The sequence below is a fragment of the Rhinoraja longicauda genome, chromosome 36 (assembly GCF_053455715.1).
Source record: "Rhinoraja longicauda isolate Sanriku21f chromosome 36, sRhiLon1.1, whole genome shotgun sequence".
Lineage (NCBI taxonomy): Eukaryota > Metazoa > Chordata > Chondrichthyes > Rajiformes > Arhynchobatidae > Rhinoraja > Rhinoraja longicauda.
This window is the reverse complement of record NC_135988.1, coordinates 9,403,257-9,416,645: the sequence shown is the minus strand read 5'-3', so window position 1 is coordinate 9,416,645 and position 13,389 is coordinate 9,403,257. Positions and strand designations below refer to the sequence as shown.

The 13,389-nt window shown below is 45.4% G+C and overlaps 1 protein-coding gene across 1 annotated transcript in view; it reads right to left on the bottom strand.

The window, feature by feature from the left end:
- LOC144610460 (anthrax toxin receptor 1-like) overlaps positions 1-13,389 on the bottom strand; it is a 198,820-nt gene that overhangs the window by 58,167 nt on the left and 127,264 nt on the right. The window contains exons 13-14 of the mRNA XM_078429186.1: positions 4,018-4,113; positions 85-123 (exon numbers count right to left, since the gene is read on the bottom strand). Of these exons, the coding sequence (XP_078285312.1) occupies positions 85-123; positions 4,018-4,113 (135 nt within the window). The remainder of the gene's footprint in view (positions 1-84; positions 124-4,017; positions 4,114-13,389) is intronic.

Sequence of the window (13,389 nt, the reverse complement as noted above, 5' to 3'; positions counted from 1 at the left end):
ATTGTACCCAGGTTCCTGTGACAATAAGGTATCATTGAATAAAAGAAACATTGAACCATTGCGAAGAGAGAATCCAGTACTTACTTCATCGTCGGATGCTGGTGGTGGAGGCTCTGCAATGATCTGGAGACAAGAGAGAAAGGTCAGAAGTCAGATGCCACCTCATGTCAAAAACATTAAAAAGAGGAGACCATTTATCTTTGGCATTACGTTCGGCACAGACATTGTGGGCCGAAGGGCCTGTTCATGTGCTCTACTTTTCTGTGTGCTGAACATGTTTGATATGGATTGCCAAATTGGGTGGATTTTATCATCAATTTGCTCCCTGAGTAATATATATTTGTAATTTTTAAGTTGAGGAACATGCTTGTTCCTAGTCTGCAGTGATATCTTGCACATGTGAAGTCTACTTCAGTCCAGTCACTGCAAGCGTTGGTGCAAATAAAAAAAAGGGAGCAGAGAATTCTCACAATGGCCAATTCAGAGTCACAATCACCTCCAAATTATAGTTCTACTCCAAGTAGGTAAGAAGTAACAGAATACTCCATACTCAATTTAACTCAGGAACCAATTTTCATTCCAGTTATGGGTCAAGTGGGGATGAGGCTATTTCTCTGAGACTCTACCCCTTTCTGTGTATCAGATTTCTGGAATAATATGATTCCAAATGTTATGACTTTATTCGACCTCCTCCAGAGGCTATGCAAAGCAACCTGCCAACTCTCCCCTCCCTGGGTACCCCAATGTCCTTCCCAAAAACAAATTAGCTTTAAAGGGATGCCCATTTGAAGGAAAAAAGGTTTAAAAAATGCAGCTTCCCAATCTGATTTATCTTTGCGCTATTTTATTCCACAAATCAATCTGCTGGAAGAACTGTGGTATCTCTGGGAAACAGCAATACATTTGGCTCATTGTGCTTTGCTGACAGTCCATCCCTATTGCTCGTTCTCCAAGGTCTGTGGATTTTGCTTTGCTATATTTTCCCAGGATTTCTTTCCCAACAGCTCCCATTCGTACAACAATTGAATTGACGAAGGGTCTTGACCCGAAAAACATTGAGTTGTGCGGAACGGTCTCGACCCGAAACATCGCCCATCCAATGATCACCAGAGATGCTGTCTGACCTGCTGAGTTACTCCAGAACTTTTGTGTATTAACCAGCATCTGTGGTTATTTCTATCTGCATACAATTAAATTGTCTAATGGGAGCACAAGGCTAAGGAAAAGCTACGTCCACGGAGTCTAACAGCTTGAATCTCTTTCCATGCCTGGAAATTACTTGTTGCCACTTCTGTTGGAATTGCTGAGCAGAAATTTTATTGAGGTTGGTTTTGCCAAGAAATAATTCAGTTCTGTGGAGGGACTGAGATTGTTCTCCTTGGAACAGAGAGGCTGAAGAGATTTGATAGAGTTGTTCAAAATCAAAATCTCTGTACTTTAGTTACCAGTCCTTCAACTATTGGAAGGAGTGGGCTGGATACTCATCTTATGACACATGTAGACTGTGTACAGTAACCTATCCCTCAGAACTTTGCTTATATATTCATTTCAATACATTTTTGGAAGCAGAGTTCCAGATTTGCATCCAGCATGGTTGAAGCAATTACCCCCCAAAAAATCCTGTTCCCGAGCAGAAAGATAGTCGACTAGTTTAAGTTTAGTTTTAGTTCGAGATACAGTATGGAAACAGGACCTTCGGCCCATCGAGTCCATGCCGACCATCAATCACCCGTTTTCACTAGTTCTACATTATCCACTTTCTCATCCACTCCCTAAAAACAAGGGGCAATTTCACAGAGCGTCAATTAACCTACAAATCCGCACGCCTTTAGGGTGCGTGAGGAAATTGGAACCCGCGGAGGAAACCCAAGTAGTCACAGGGAGAACATGCAAACTCCACGCAAGGTCAGGATTGAGTCCCTGTCTCTGACGATGTGAGGCAGCAGCTCAACCAGCTATGCCAGTGTGCCACCCAAGAGGGAAGAATAATTTGAAAAGACATTTGAACTTTTTTTTTACACAGTAAGTTATGAACTGAAATGTTCTGCTAAAAAGGAAGGAGTCTCATCGGTATTTTTCAGAAGAGATGCAGAGAAAAACCTAGCCTGTTGGAAAGAATGGGAGTCATAGAGTCATAAAGTCATACAGCATGGAAACAGGCCCTTTGGGACAGCTTGCCCACGCCGACCACTATGCCCCATCTACACTAGTCCCACCCGCCTGCATTTTGCCCATATCCCTCTAAACCCATCCTATCCATGTATCCGTCCTATCCGTGCGGCACGGTGGCAATAGACAATAGACAATAGACAATAGGTGCAGGAGTAGGCCATTCAGCCCTTCGAGCCAGCACCGCCATTCAATGCGATCATGGCTGATCACTCTCAATCAGTACCCCGTTCCTGCCTTCTCCCCATACCCCCTCACTCCGCTATCCTTAAGAGCTCTATCCAGCTCTCTCTTGAAAGCATCCAACGGACTGGCCTCCACTGCCTTCTGAGGCAGAGAATTCCACACCTTCACCACTCTCTGACTGAAAAAGTTCTTCCTCATCGCCGTTCTAAATGGCCTACCCCTTATTCTTAAACTGTGGCCCCTTGTTCTGGACTCCCCCAACATTGGGAACATGTTTCCTGCCTCTAACGTGTCCAATCCCCTAATTATCTTATATGTTTCAATAAGATCCCCCCTCATCCTTCTAAATTCCAGTGTATACAAGCCCAATCGCTCCAGCCTTTCAACATACGACAGTCCCGCCATTCCGGGAATTAACCTAGTGAACCTACGCTGCACGCCCTCCATAGCAGTGGTAGAGTTGCTGCCTTACAGCGAATGCAGCGCCTGAGACTCAGGTTCGATCCTGACTACGGGCGCCGTCTGTACGGAGTTTGTACGTTCTCCCCGTGACCTGCGTGGGTTTTCTCCGAGATCTTCGGTTTCTTCCCACACTCCAAAGACGTACAGGTATGTAGGTTAATTGGCTGGGCAAATGTAAAAATTGTCCCTAGTGTGTGTAGGATAGTGTTAATGTGCGGGGATCGCTGGGCGGCGTGGACCCGGTGGGCCGAAGGGCCTGTTTCCGCGCTGTATCTCAAAAATCTAAAAAAACCTGGAAAAAAAATCTACCTGTCCAAATGTTTTTATAAGGTTTTGATAGCCTCAACTACCTCCACTGACAACTCCTTCCATATTTATATACCACCCTTTGTGTAAAAAAAGACGCCCCTCAGGTTCCTATTATATCTTTTCCCCCTCACCTTAATCCTATGTCCTCCAGAGTAATTTCCCTCCTGGGATAAATAAAGTTCTATTGTGTCGTATCATATCGTTTCGTACGACAATCCAGGAGGCACACAGTGGGCTGAAGTGGCCTCCTTTCATACTGTATCATTGTATCTCTTTGTAGTCCCATCTTTTTCTGATTAGAAGTGGCATCGGTCACGGGGATCCCTTCTCACCGCTCTCTGGTTGCTCCTGTCACCTACTGACCCACGTGAACCGACTTTGGAGTTCCTTCACTGCAATTGGCATTCTTATGAAGGAAATGTAGCTTTAACAACCAGCTTGCTTCCTACACATAGCCTCTGCGAGCCGAGTTCAAATACTCGTTGATTGCTGGAGCTCTTGGCCAGGAGATCCTATCCATGAGCTAAGATGTTCAGGTCCAGCCAGTTTCAGTCCTGTTTACAGTACGGATGGGATGTTCCCAGCTGAGCAACCTACCCCATAGTGTGCCTCAAGTCACAAGATTCCCAAAACTGTATTCATGGCTTTGATCTGATGCCTAGAAAGGATTTTGGTCGCAACGCAAGATGTCCCAACTTTCCAGAGTCGCTTTTACATGCCCCCCACCCCCCCAACCCCTCCCCCCCTTTTTCCTAAGGCAGATGAACAAATCCCGTGATGATCCCGTGTGTCCCGGATGACACACTTATTTTGCCAAGTTCGGAGCATTGTTCCTCGCTACGAGCGGCTGGCAGTCGCTTGCCGAGCGTCTGGATTGATACCAGGACTTACCACAGTGCAGCACAAGGGCCAGAACCACCAGAAGAGAGCCAGCGCCAGCAGCAAGAAAAGGATCAGTAGTGCAATGGCCAGAATGGTTCCATCCGACTGCAATGAAAACAGAGAGGGAGAGTTTGATGAGCGATTCCTGAATGTAACACAGAGGACGTGTTCTTGCTACTCACACGGACACAAACATGTCCCAGGCATGCTTCTTTAAAAAGAGTCCCTTTTGTTTGTGTGGTCTGTTTGATCCCAAATACATTTTTCCCTGACTTTACATGTCTAATTTTTAAATTACAGAAGGGCCTGTGCTGCCCACCACACATGTGCCAGCTGTTTAGCTAACCCACCCAATCAATCCTTTGTCCATATTGGTTCATATTTATTTTCTCCTTCAATTATTCTGTGCTCTGTTTCTCTGAGCACTGAAGAATCCTGCCCCCTTCATTGCATGAGTCATAGAGCTATACAGCATGGCAACAGGCCCTTCAGCCCAACTTGTCCATGCCAACCACGTTGGCATTCTGGGTTGGTTCCCATTTGCTTCAATTTGCTCCATATTTCCTGTCCATATAAGAAAATAACTGCAGTTGCTGGTTCAAATCGAAGGTATTTATTCACAAAATGCTGGAGTAACTCAGCAGGTCAGGCAGCATCTCAGGAGAGAAGGAATGGGTGACGTTTCGGGTCGAGACCCTTCTTCAGTCTGATGTCAGGGGGGGCGGGACAAAGGAAGGATATAGGTGGAGACAGGAAGACAGTGGGAGATCTGGGAAGGGGGAGGGGAAGAGAGGGACAGAGGAACTATCTAAAGTTGGAGAAGTCGATGTTCATACCACTGGGCTGCAAGCTGCCCAGATGAAATATGAGGTGCTGTTCCTCCAATTTCCGGTGGGCCTCACTTTGGCACTGGAGGAGACCCATGGCAGAAAGGTCAGACTGGGAGTGGGAGGGGGAGTTGAAGTGCTCGGCCACCGGGAGATCAGTTTGGCCAACGCGGACCGAGCTCAGGTGTTGAGCGAAGCGGTCAAATATCCTGTCCATTTATCTGTCCAGAGTTTATAATTATATCCACTCCCTTCCCTTCCTCTGGTAGCTCATCCCAAATGTTAACTATCATCTGAGTGTAAACGTTGCTCCTGAAGTCCCCCTTACAATCTCTCCCCTCTCTCTTGAGCCTGGGCCCTCTGGTTTTAGAACTCTCAAATCTGGGGGAAAGACTGTGAGTGTTCACTTTACCCCAGGTCTCTCATGATATTGTACACATCAATAAGGTCACCCCTCCAAAGTATAAAGTCCCAGTCTATCTAGCCTCAACCTATGACACACGCCCACAAGTCCAGGTAACGTCTGGAGAGAAGGGGGCCTTTACTTCTCCAACTCTAGGGTGTTACTGCATGTAGCCTCATCTCTGAGTCAAGAAAGTTTTATTGTCATCTGCACTGAAATAGAACAATGATATTCTTAATTGGAGCAGCACAATCTGTCTGTGAACACGGTACTTAATCAATAATATAAATAAACAGTCAGAAAAAATGTTCAATAAATATAAAAAGGAAGGATATTCTTGCTATTGAGGGCGTGCAGCGTAGGTTCACTAGGTTAATTCCCGGAATGGCGGGACTGTCGTATGTTGAAAGGCTGGAGCAATTAGGCTTGTATACACTGGAATTTAGAAGGATGAGGGGGGATCTTATTGAAACATATAAGATAATTAGGGGATTGGACACATTAGAGGCAGGAAACATGTTCCCAATGTTGGGGGAGTCCAGAACAAGGGGCCACAGTTTAAGAATAAGGGGTAAGCCATTTAGAACGGAGATGAGGAAGAACTTTTTCAGTCAGAGAGTGGTGAAGGTGTGGAATTCTCTGCCTCAGAAGGCAGTGGAGGCCAGTTCGTTGGATGCTTTCAAGAGAGAGCTGGATAGAGCTCTTAAGGATAGCGGAGTGAGGGGGTATGGGGAGAAGGCAGGAACGGGGTACTGATTGAAAGTGATCAGCCATGATCGCATTGAATGGCGGTGCTGGCTCGAAGGGCTGAATGGCCTACTCCTGCACCTATTGTCTATTGTCTATTGTCTAAAAAACCCAATATTGTGCAAAAATCAAAACAAAGCCCAAAGTCCCTGTTGCAACATGGCAGTGCACAGTTTGGAGTTTAGTTTGAGTTTGTGGTGTTCAATAGCCTGATGGTCATTGAGAAGAAGCTATTCCTGAACCTACATGTTACAGTCTTCAGGCTCCTCTCCCTTCTCCCCAACGGCAGGAATGAAATGAGAGTGTGGTCGTGGTGGTGTGAGTCCCTAGTGCTGGCTGCCTTTTCGAGGCAGAACTTCCTGATAGATCTTTCGATGCAGAGGGGATGACAGTGCCCATGATGGGCCAGGCAGGATTCACCCGCTTTTGCAATCTCCTTCATTCCTGGGTGGTAGATAGAAGAAACCTTCTCGGAAGACGCAGAGAAGATTTATGAGAATGTTGTCACAGTTCAAGAGCCTGAGCTGTAGAGAGAGATTGGACAAGCTGGGACATTATTCCTTAGAGTGCAGGAGGCCAAGGAGTGATCTTGTAAAGGTTTATAAAAGCTGAAGGGAATTGATAGGGTGAATGCAAAGTGTCTTTTACCCAAGGTGGAGGAATCAAAAAGCAGAGCACATCGGTTTAAGGTGAGAGGGGCAAGATTTCAGATGAACCTGAGGAGCACCTTTTTCTCTCAGAGGATGGGGGAATGAGCTGCCAGACGAGGTAATTCAGGCAGGTACAATAACAATATTTAAAAGACACTTGGACAGGTACTTGGATAGGAAAGGCATATGCAAGCAAATGGGACGAGCATGGATGAGTGGGCCGCAAAGCCTGTTTCCATGCTGTATGACTATGACTCTCCATCACCACCCTATTCCCCCACGTACCCATTGTTACTAGGAAGAGCTAATATTGTAGCTGTCACCAGCATGCAATATGGGACTTAGTAGTTTGGACCTCTTTGCTTGCAGGCTTTGAACTAAATTGCAAATGTCAACAGAGGTCCGTTTTTTAGATGCCCACAGAACACAAAAGACATTCGACACACAAAAATGTCCATTACATTAACATTTAATGTGCAGTTTAATATACGATGCGATCGATGCATGATAAATCACACTTTACAACATATTGCGGTAAAAATAGCAAAGCATGCAATGCAGAACGCTGCAGTAAAATAGAGGTTGGAAATAACTGGAAGCCCACATTGACAGGTTTTTTCTTGGGGTGACTACATGGCTTGTTGAGGCAGGCAAATGTCAACCAGAATCACGTCCAGACATTAATTAATAATTGAACCTAAATTTAGTTGGAGGACACGAAACAAAATAAACAAGAGGGTTGCTCTCTATTCTGTATAATTCCGCTTTGGCTAATTACGTGGAACTTTATCCTTTGTTTAGTTTAAATTAGATAAGAAATGCAGCATGAAAACAGGCCCTTCAGTCCGCACCGACCAACAGCCACCCATACACGTTTTATCTGACACAAATGGACAGATTTAATACAATACAATACAATATCTGTATTGTCATTGCACAAGTACAACGAGATTAAGAATGCCATTTCCATATTGATGCTATAAAATAAATAAAGGCAAAAACAAAGACAACAAAGGGGGGGGGGGGAGAGGAAAAAAAAGGGAACAAGGTAAAGTGCAAAAAAGGTTCATGCAGGGTCAGTTATGCCAGATGACCCTGGAGGCAGAGACAGATCATGGCGGGCTCTCAGCAGGTCCCTACATTTGTTGTTCATTGAGCCATATTGCTGGCCAACGTGTTCTTATTTTTCTTACAACAGACCAATTGCTTTATTGGATTGTCCAAATCATAAAGTTCTATCAACTACTCCTGCCCTTTGTCATTACGTAGTCGAGTATTAGAGATGGGACCTATAGGTTTAGAGATACATACAGCGTGGAAGCAGACCCTTCAGCCCAGGTAGTTCCTGCTGACCATTGATCACCTGTACACTAATTCTATGTTAGACCCACTTTCGCATCCACCACACATTGGCGACAATTTACAGAAGCCAATTAACCTACAAACCTACACGTCTTTGGAGTGTGGGAGTGTGGGAGGAAACTGCAGCACCTGGAGAAAACCCACACAGTCTCAGGGAGAACGTACAAACTCCGTACAGATAGGTTAATTCCCGGAATGGCGGGACTGTCGTATGTTGAAAGGCTGGAGCGATTGGGCTTGTATACACTGGAAGTTAGAAGGATGAGGGGGGATCTTATTGAAACATATAAGATAATTAGGGGATTGGACACATTACAGGCAGGAAACATGTTCCCAATGTTGGGGGAGTCCAGAACAAGGGGCCACAGTTTAAGAATAAGGGGTAGGCCATTTAGAACGGAGATGAGGAAGAACTTTTTCAGTCAGAGAGTGGTGAAGGTGTGGAATTCTCTGCCTCAGAAGGCAGTGGAGGCCAGTTCGTTGGATGCTTTCAAGAGAGAGCTGGATAGAGCTCTTAAGGATAGCAGAGTGAGGGGGTATGGGGAGAAGGCAGGAACGGGGTACTGATTGAGAGTGATCAGCCATGATTGCATTGAATGGCGGTGCTGGCTCGAAGGGCTGAATGGCCTACTCCTGCACCTATTGTCTATTGTCTATTGTCTATTGACAGCACTCGAGGTCAGGATCGAACCGGGTCTCTGGCACCGTGAGGCAGCAACTCTATCGCTGCGCCACCATGCCGTCCTATCTCCGCACCCTTTGATTGGCACTGTGATGGATTCAAGCCTATTCCAGAGATAGGAAAAATGTAACCATGGTGAAACTCCAGGGCAGTCCTGAGGGAATCTTTCAGGTGAGGGAATGAATGTAAAGGCTGAAGTAAATTTGCCATCACTCAATCAATCAACCAAAATATCCAAGACCCTCCTCATGGTCACCAGTGCCGATTCCACAAAATGTACAGAAGGTTAAAATGACATGGCACGTGCTCACTCTCCTAGCTTTATTTATAAGGGCAGTTTCTATTTGTAAACTGTCCTCAAATGACAGCATCACCTTCACCTCAGTCAGCTCCACACTTGTCTGCAGCAGCTTGCAAACAGGGTCTCCAAGGAAGCTAATGTCGACATTATAAAAATAAAATTGTTTAATTGGATTAGGTCAGTCAATAGGTAATATATTTAGATTTAGATTTTTTTTTTAGATTTATATTTAGAGATACAGCGCAGAAACAGGCCCTTCGGCCCACCGGGTCCGCGCCGCCCAGCGATCCCTGCACACTAACATTATCCTACACCCACTAGGGACAATTTTCTTTAACATTTGCCCAGCCAATTAACCTACATACCTGCACGTCTTTGGAGTGTGGGAGGAAACCGAAGATCTCGGAGAAAACCCACGCAGGTCACGGGGAGAACGTACAAACTCCGTACAGACGGCGCCCGTAGTCAGGATCGAACCTGAGTCTCCGGCGTTGCATTCGCTGTAAGGCAGCAACTCTACCGCTGCGCCACCGTGCCGCAAGCAGAAATTATGCATTACTAACAATGGGGCAGCTAACCACAGTGGAGATGGCCAGTTATTTAACCCTCTTTAACCTTTAGTTTTAGTTTTTAGTTTGTGTTTTATGGATACAGAGTGGGAACAGGCCCTTCGGCCCAATGAGTCCAACCGTGGACTAGTCCTATCCTAGACACTAGGGAAAATTTACAGAAGTCAATTAACCTGCAAACCTGCGCATCTTTGGAGTGCGGGAGGAAACCGGAGCACCCGGAGAAAACCCACGTGGTCACAGGGAGAACGTGCAAACTCCGTGCAAACAGCACTCGTAGTCAGATTTGAACATGGGGATTCTAGCACTGTGAGGCAGCAAGTCTACCGCTGCTTCATTGTGCCTTTATTTGGCAACGTTTCTGTTGTTTTTGATTCATCCATATTTTCAGAATAAATTGACTTTGTTCCCGTACATTAGGCTGTTTCTCGTGAGTCATTCACTTTGCCTCTGTTGTCTCAAAAACAGCTGATGCGGCAGTGTTAATAAATATTCTGCAAATGCAAGTCTTTTTAAAAAGGGCTTCCTGTTCACAGTCACTGATGGAGAGTTTCAATCAAAGCCAGATCTCAGGGTTTTTGTTGTGGTGGTCATCACACATGCCAGCTCTGAGACTACAAGCGCAGAAATATCAGATGTGTAGGTGGGGGTGACTGAATGAAATGGGAAGATGGAGAGAGGAGGTGTTAGGTTAAGGTTTTTCGAGATACAGCATGGAAACAGGCTCCTCAACCCAACAAGCTCATGCCGACCAACGATCACACTAGTATCACACGGCGGCACGTTGGCGCAGCGGTAGAGTTGCTGCCTTACAGCGAATGCAACGCCGGAGACTCAGGTTCGATCCTGACCTCGGGCGCCGTCTGTACGGAGTTTGTACGTTCCCCCCGTGACCTGCGTGGGTTTTCTCCGAGATCTTCGGTTTCCTCCCACACTCCAAAGACGTACAGGTATGTAGGTTAAGATTTTTAGATTTAGATTTAGAGATACAGCGCAGAAACAGGCCCTTCGGCCCACCGGGTCCACGCCGCCCAGCGATCCCCGCACACCAACACTAGTCCTACACCCACTAGGGCCAATTTTTACATTTACCCAGCCAATTAACCTACAAACCCGCACGTCTTTGGGATGTGGGAGGAGACCGGAAAACGCTCTCACGGGGTGAACGCGCAAAATCCACGCAGACAGCACCCGAGCTTAGGGTTGATTCCAGGTCTGTGCGGCTGTGAGGCAGCAGCTTTGCCTGCTGTGCCACACTGCCGCAAAGTCAGGAGAATGGAATCAAGGCTTGACTTTAGACTTTAACCTTTAGCGATACAGCGCGGAAACAGACCCTTCTGGCCCTCCAAGTCCACGCCAACCAGGGATCACCCCGTACACCAACACTAACCTACACACTGGGAACAATTTACAATTTTACCAAAGTCAGTTAACCTATAAACCTGTACGTCTTTGGAATGTGGGAGGAAACCAGAGTACCCAGCGAAAATCCACCTGGACACTGGGAGAACGTACTAACTCCGTACAGACAGCACCCGTAGCCAGGATCGAACCTCTGTCTCTGGCGCGGTAAGGCAACAACTCTACTACAGTGACGCACCCTAAAGGCACATTGGTTCTTTTCACAGAATGTAATGCTCTGAACAGTACATGCACCAGGTGAAGCAAAGGAGCGATGTCATCATCTGCTGAAAGCATTGGTCAATGTTCAATGAAGCCTGATGGTGCTAGAACAGACTGACCAGACTGAAGAGAAAGTATAGGAAAATAACTGCAGATGCTGGTAAAAATCGAAGGTATTTATTCACAAAATGCTGGAGTAACTCAGCAGGTCAGGCAGCATCTCAGGAGAGAAGGAATGGGTCTCGACCCGAAACGTCACCCATTCATTCTCTCCTGAGATGCTGCCTGACCTGCTGAGTTACTCCAGCATTTTGTGAATAAAAGACTGAAGAGAAAGATAATATCTCAACCAAGAAAGACAGTTCAGTTTAGTTTAGTTTATAGTTTATTTGTTGCGTGCTTTCCAATCAGCAAAAATACTATATATGATTACAATCAAGAAGGCAGCTAATACGATTACTGCCAAAAGTCTATGTATAATTACAATCACGAGTTCACTCTCATCAGACCTTCAGATATTTCTGCCTTTGAAAAATCTCAGTGGAACTCTTGCAAGCTTTGAATCTAAATCCTGTTTAATGTGGAGCATCGAACTGATGTTTTAGTATAGAAATTGGTTGTCACGGGAGAGAAGGAATGGGTAACGTTTCGGGTCAGTCTGAACGTTTCGGGTCAGTCTGAAGAAGGGTCTCGACCTGAAACGTCTCCCATCTCCCGAGATGCTGCCTGACCTGCTGAGTTACTCCAGCATTTTGTGAATAAATACCTTGTGAGTATGGATGGTGATTTGAGGGCAAATTCTCATTCATCCACTATTTGAGCAACTAGAATCCTTACGTAACCAGTATAACAGAACTTTATTGTCATTCGGTATAAATATCGAACGAAATTTCAGCAGTCACAAAACACAGCAAAAAAGAAAAGAACACAGGACACACGACCCCAACACAAACATCCATCACAGTGACTCCAAACACCCCCTCACTGTGATGGAAAGCAACAAAACTTCCACTCTCCTCCCCACACGCCCATGGACAGGCAGCTCGACCCCTACCGAGGCTAACATTTCTACAAATATTTAGCAATTTTGCAATTTCTTTTCTCCAAAAGCCTACATTAGAATTCGTCACACTGGGTTCCAATGAAACTATTGTTTACATGGAGTCCTTTATCAACCTACACACAGCAGCCCACCCGGAGTCTCTCACTTGTATGTATTTACAACTGGAGGATGGTTTCAAGTGTGTTTGAGAAACAGTACCGTATATCTCCCACTAAGAATAAGAATATTCTTATATCTGTGTGGAGCAGTGGTGCAGCAGTAAAGTTGCTGCCTTACAGTGCTTACAGCGCCAGAGACCCAGATTTGATCCCAACTACGGGTGCTGTCTGTACGGAGTTTGCGCATTCTCCCCGTGATCGCCTGGGTTTTCTCCGAGACCTTCAGTTTCCTCCCACACTCCAAAGATGCATAGGTTTGTAGGTTAATTGGCTTGGTATAAATGTAAATTATCCTTAGTATGTGTAGGATAGCGTTAGTGTACGGGGATTGTTGGCCGGTGCGGTCTTGGTGGGCCGAAGGGCCTGTTTCTGCACTGAATCTCTAAACTAAACTAAACTTATATCATTATGACAATAGACAATAGGTGCAGGAGTAGGCCATTCGGCCCTTCGATCCAGCACCGCTAATACCCAATATTAGACCAATAAGAATCTTAGCAAAGATAGAAGCAGAAATGTGTTATTCTATAATTCAAACAGAGAATGGAAAAACATAAAAGATTGGAAAAAGGTGAAAATCGTAATGTTGTTCTGGAAGAATGGAACATTATATTCCCAACGACCTGTGATATTAAATCACAAAGAGCAAAGCATAAAACATTCATCCTGAACTTGGAGAGAGAGAGGGATAAAAGTACTGAAAAGCACTGCGATGCAAACACCGAAACTTGACTGCACTTTATATGATTGGGTTGCCGGAGAAATCAGAGTGCATTTAATTTAGACCCAATGCTGGTAGAAATAGCAAGGAGACTCTCTGGAAAATTCCTGTCAAAAGATTTTAAAATGTCATGAAACATGTTCAGCAATGGAATAGCTTTTTTTACTCAAACGGTATTGCAGTTTATCTTCTTCATTCAAGCATGAGAGAGGGAATCATGGAAGGGAGCGCACATAAGGGATCTATTCAAGAAGTCCAGCAAGCCTAAACCTCGT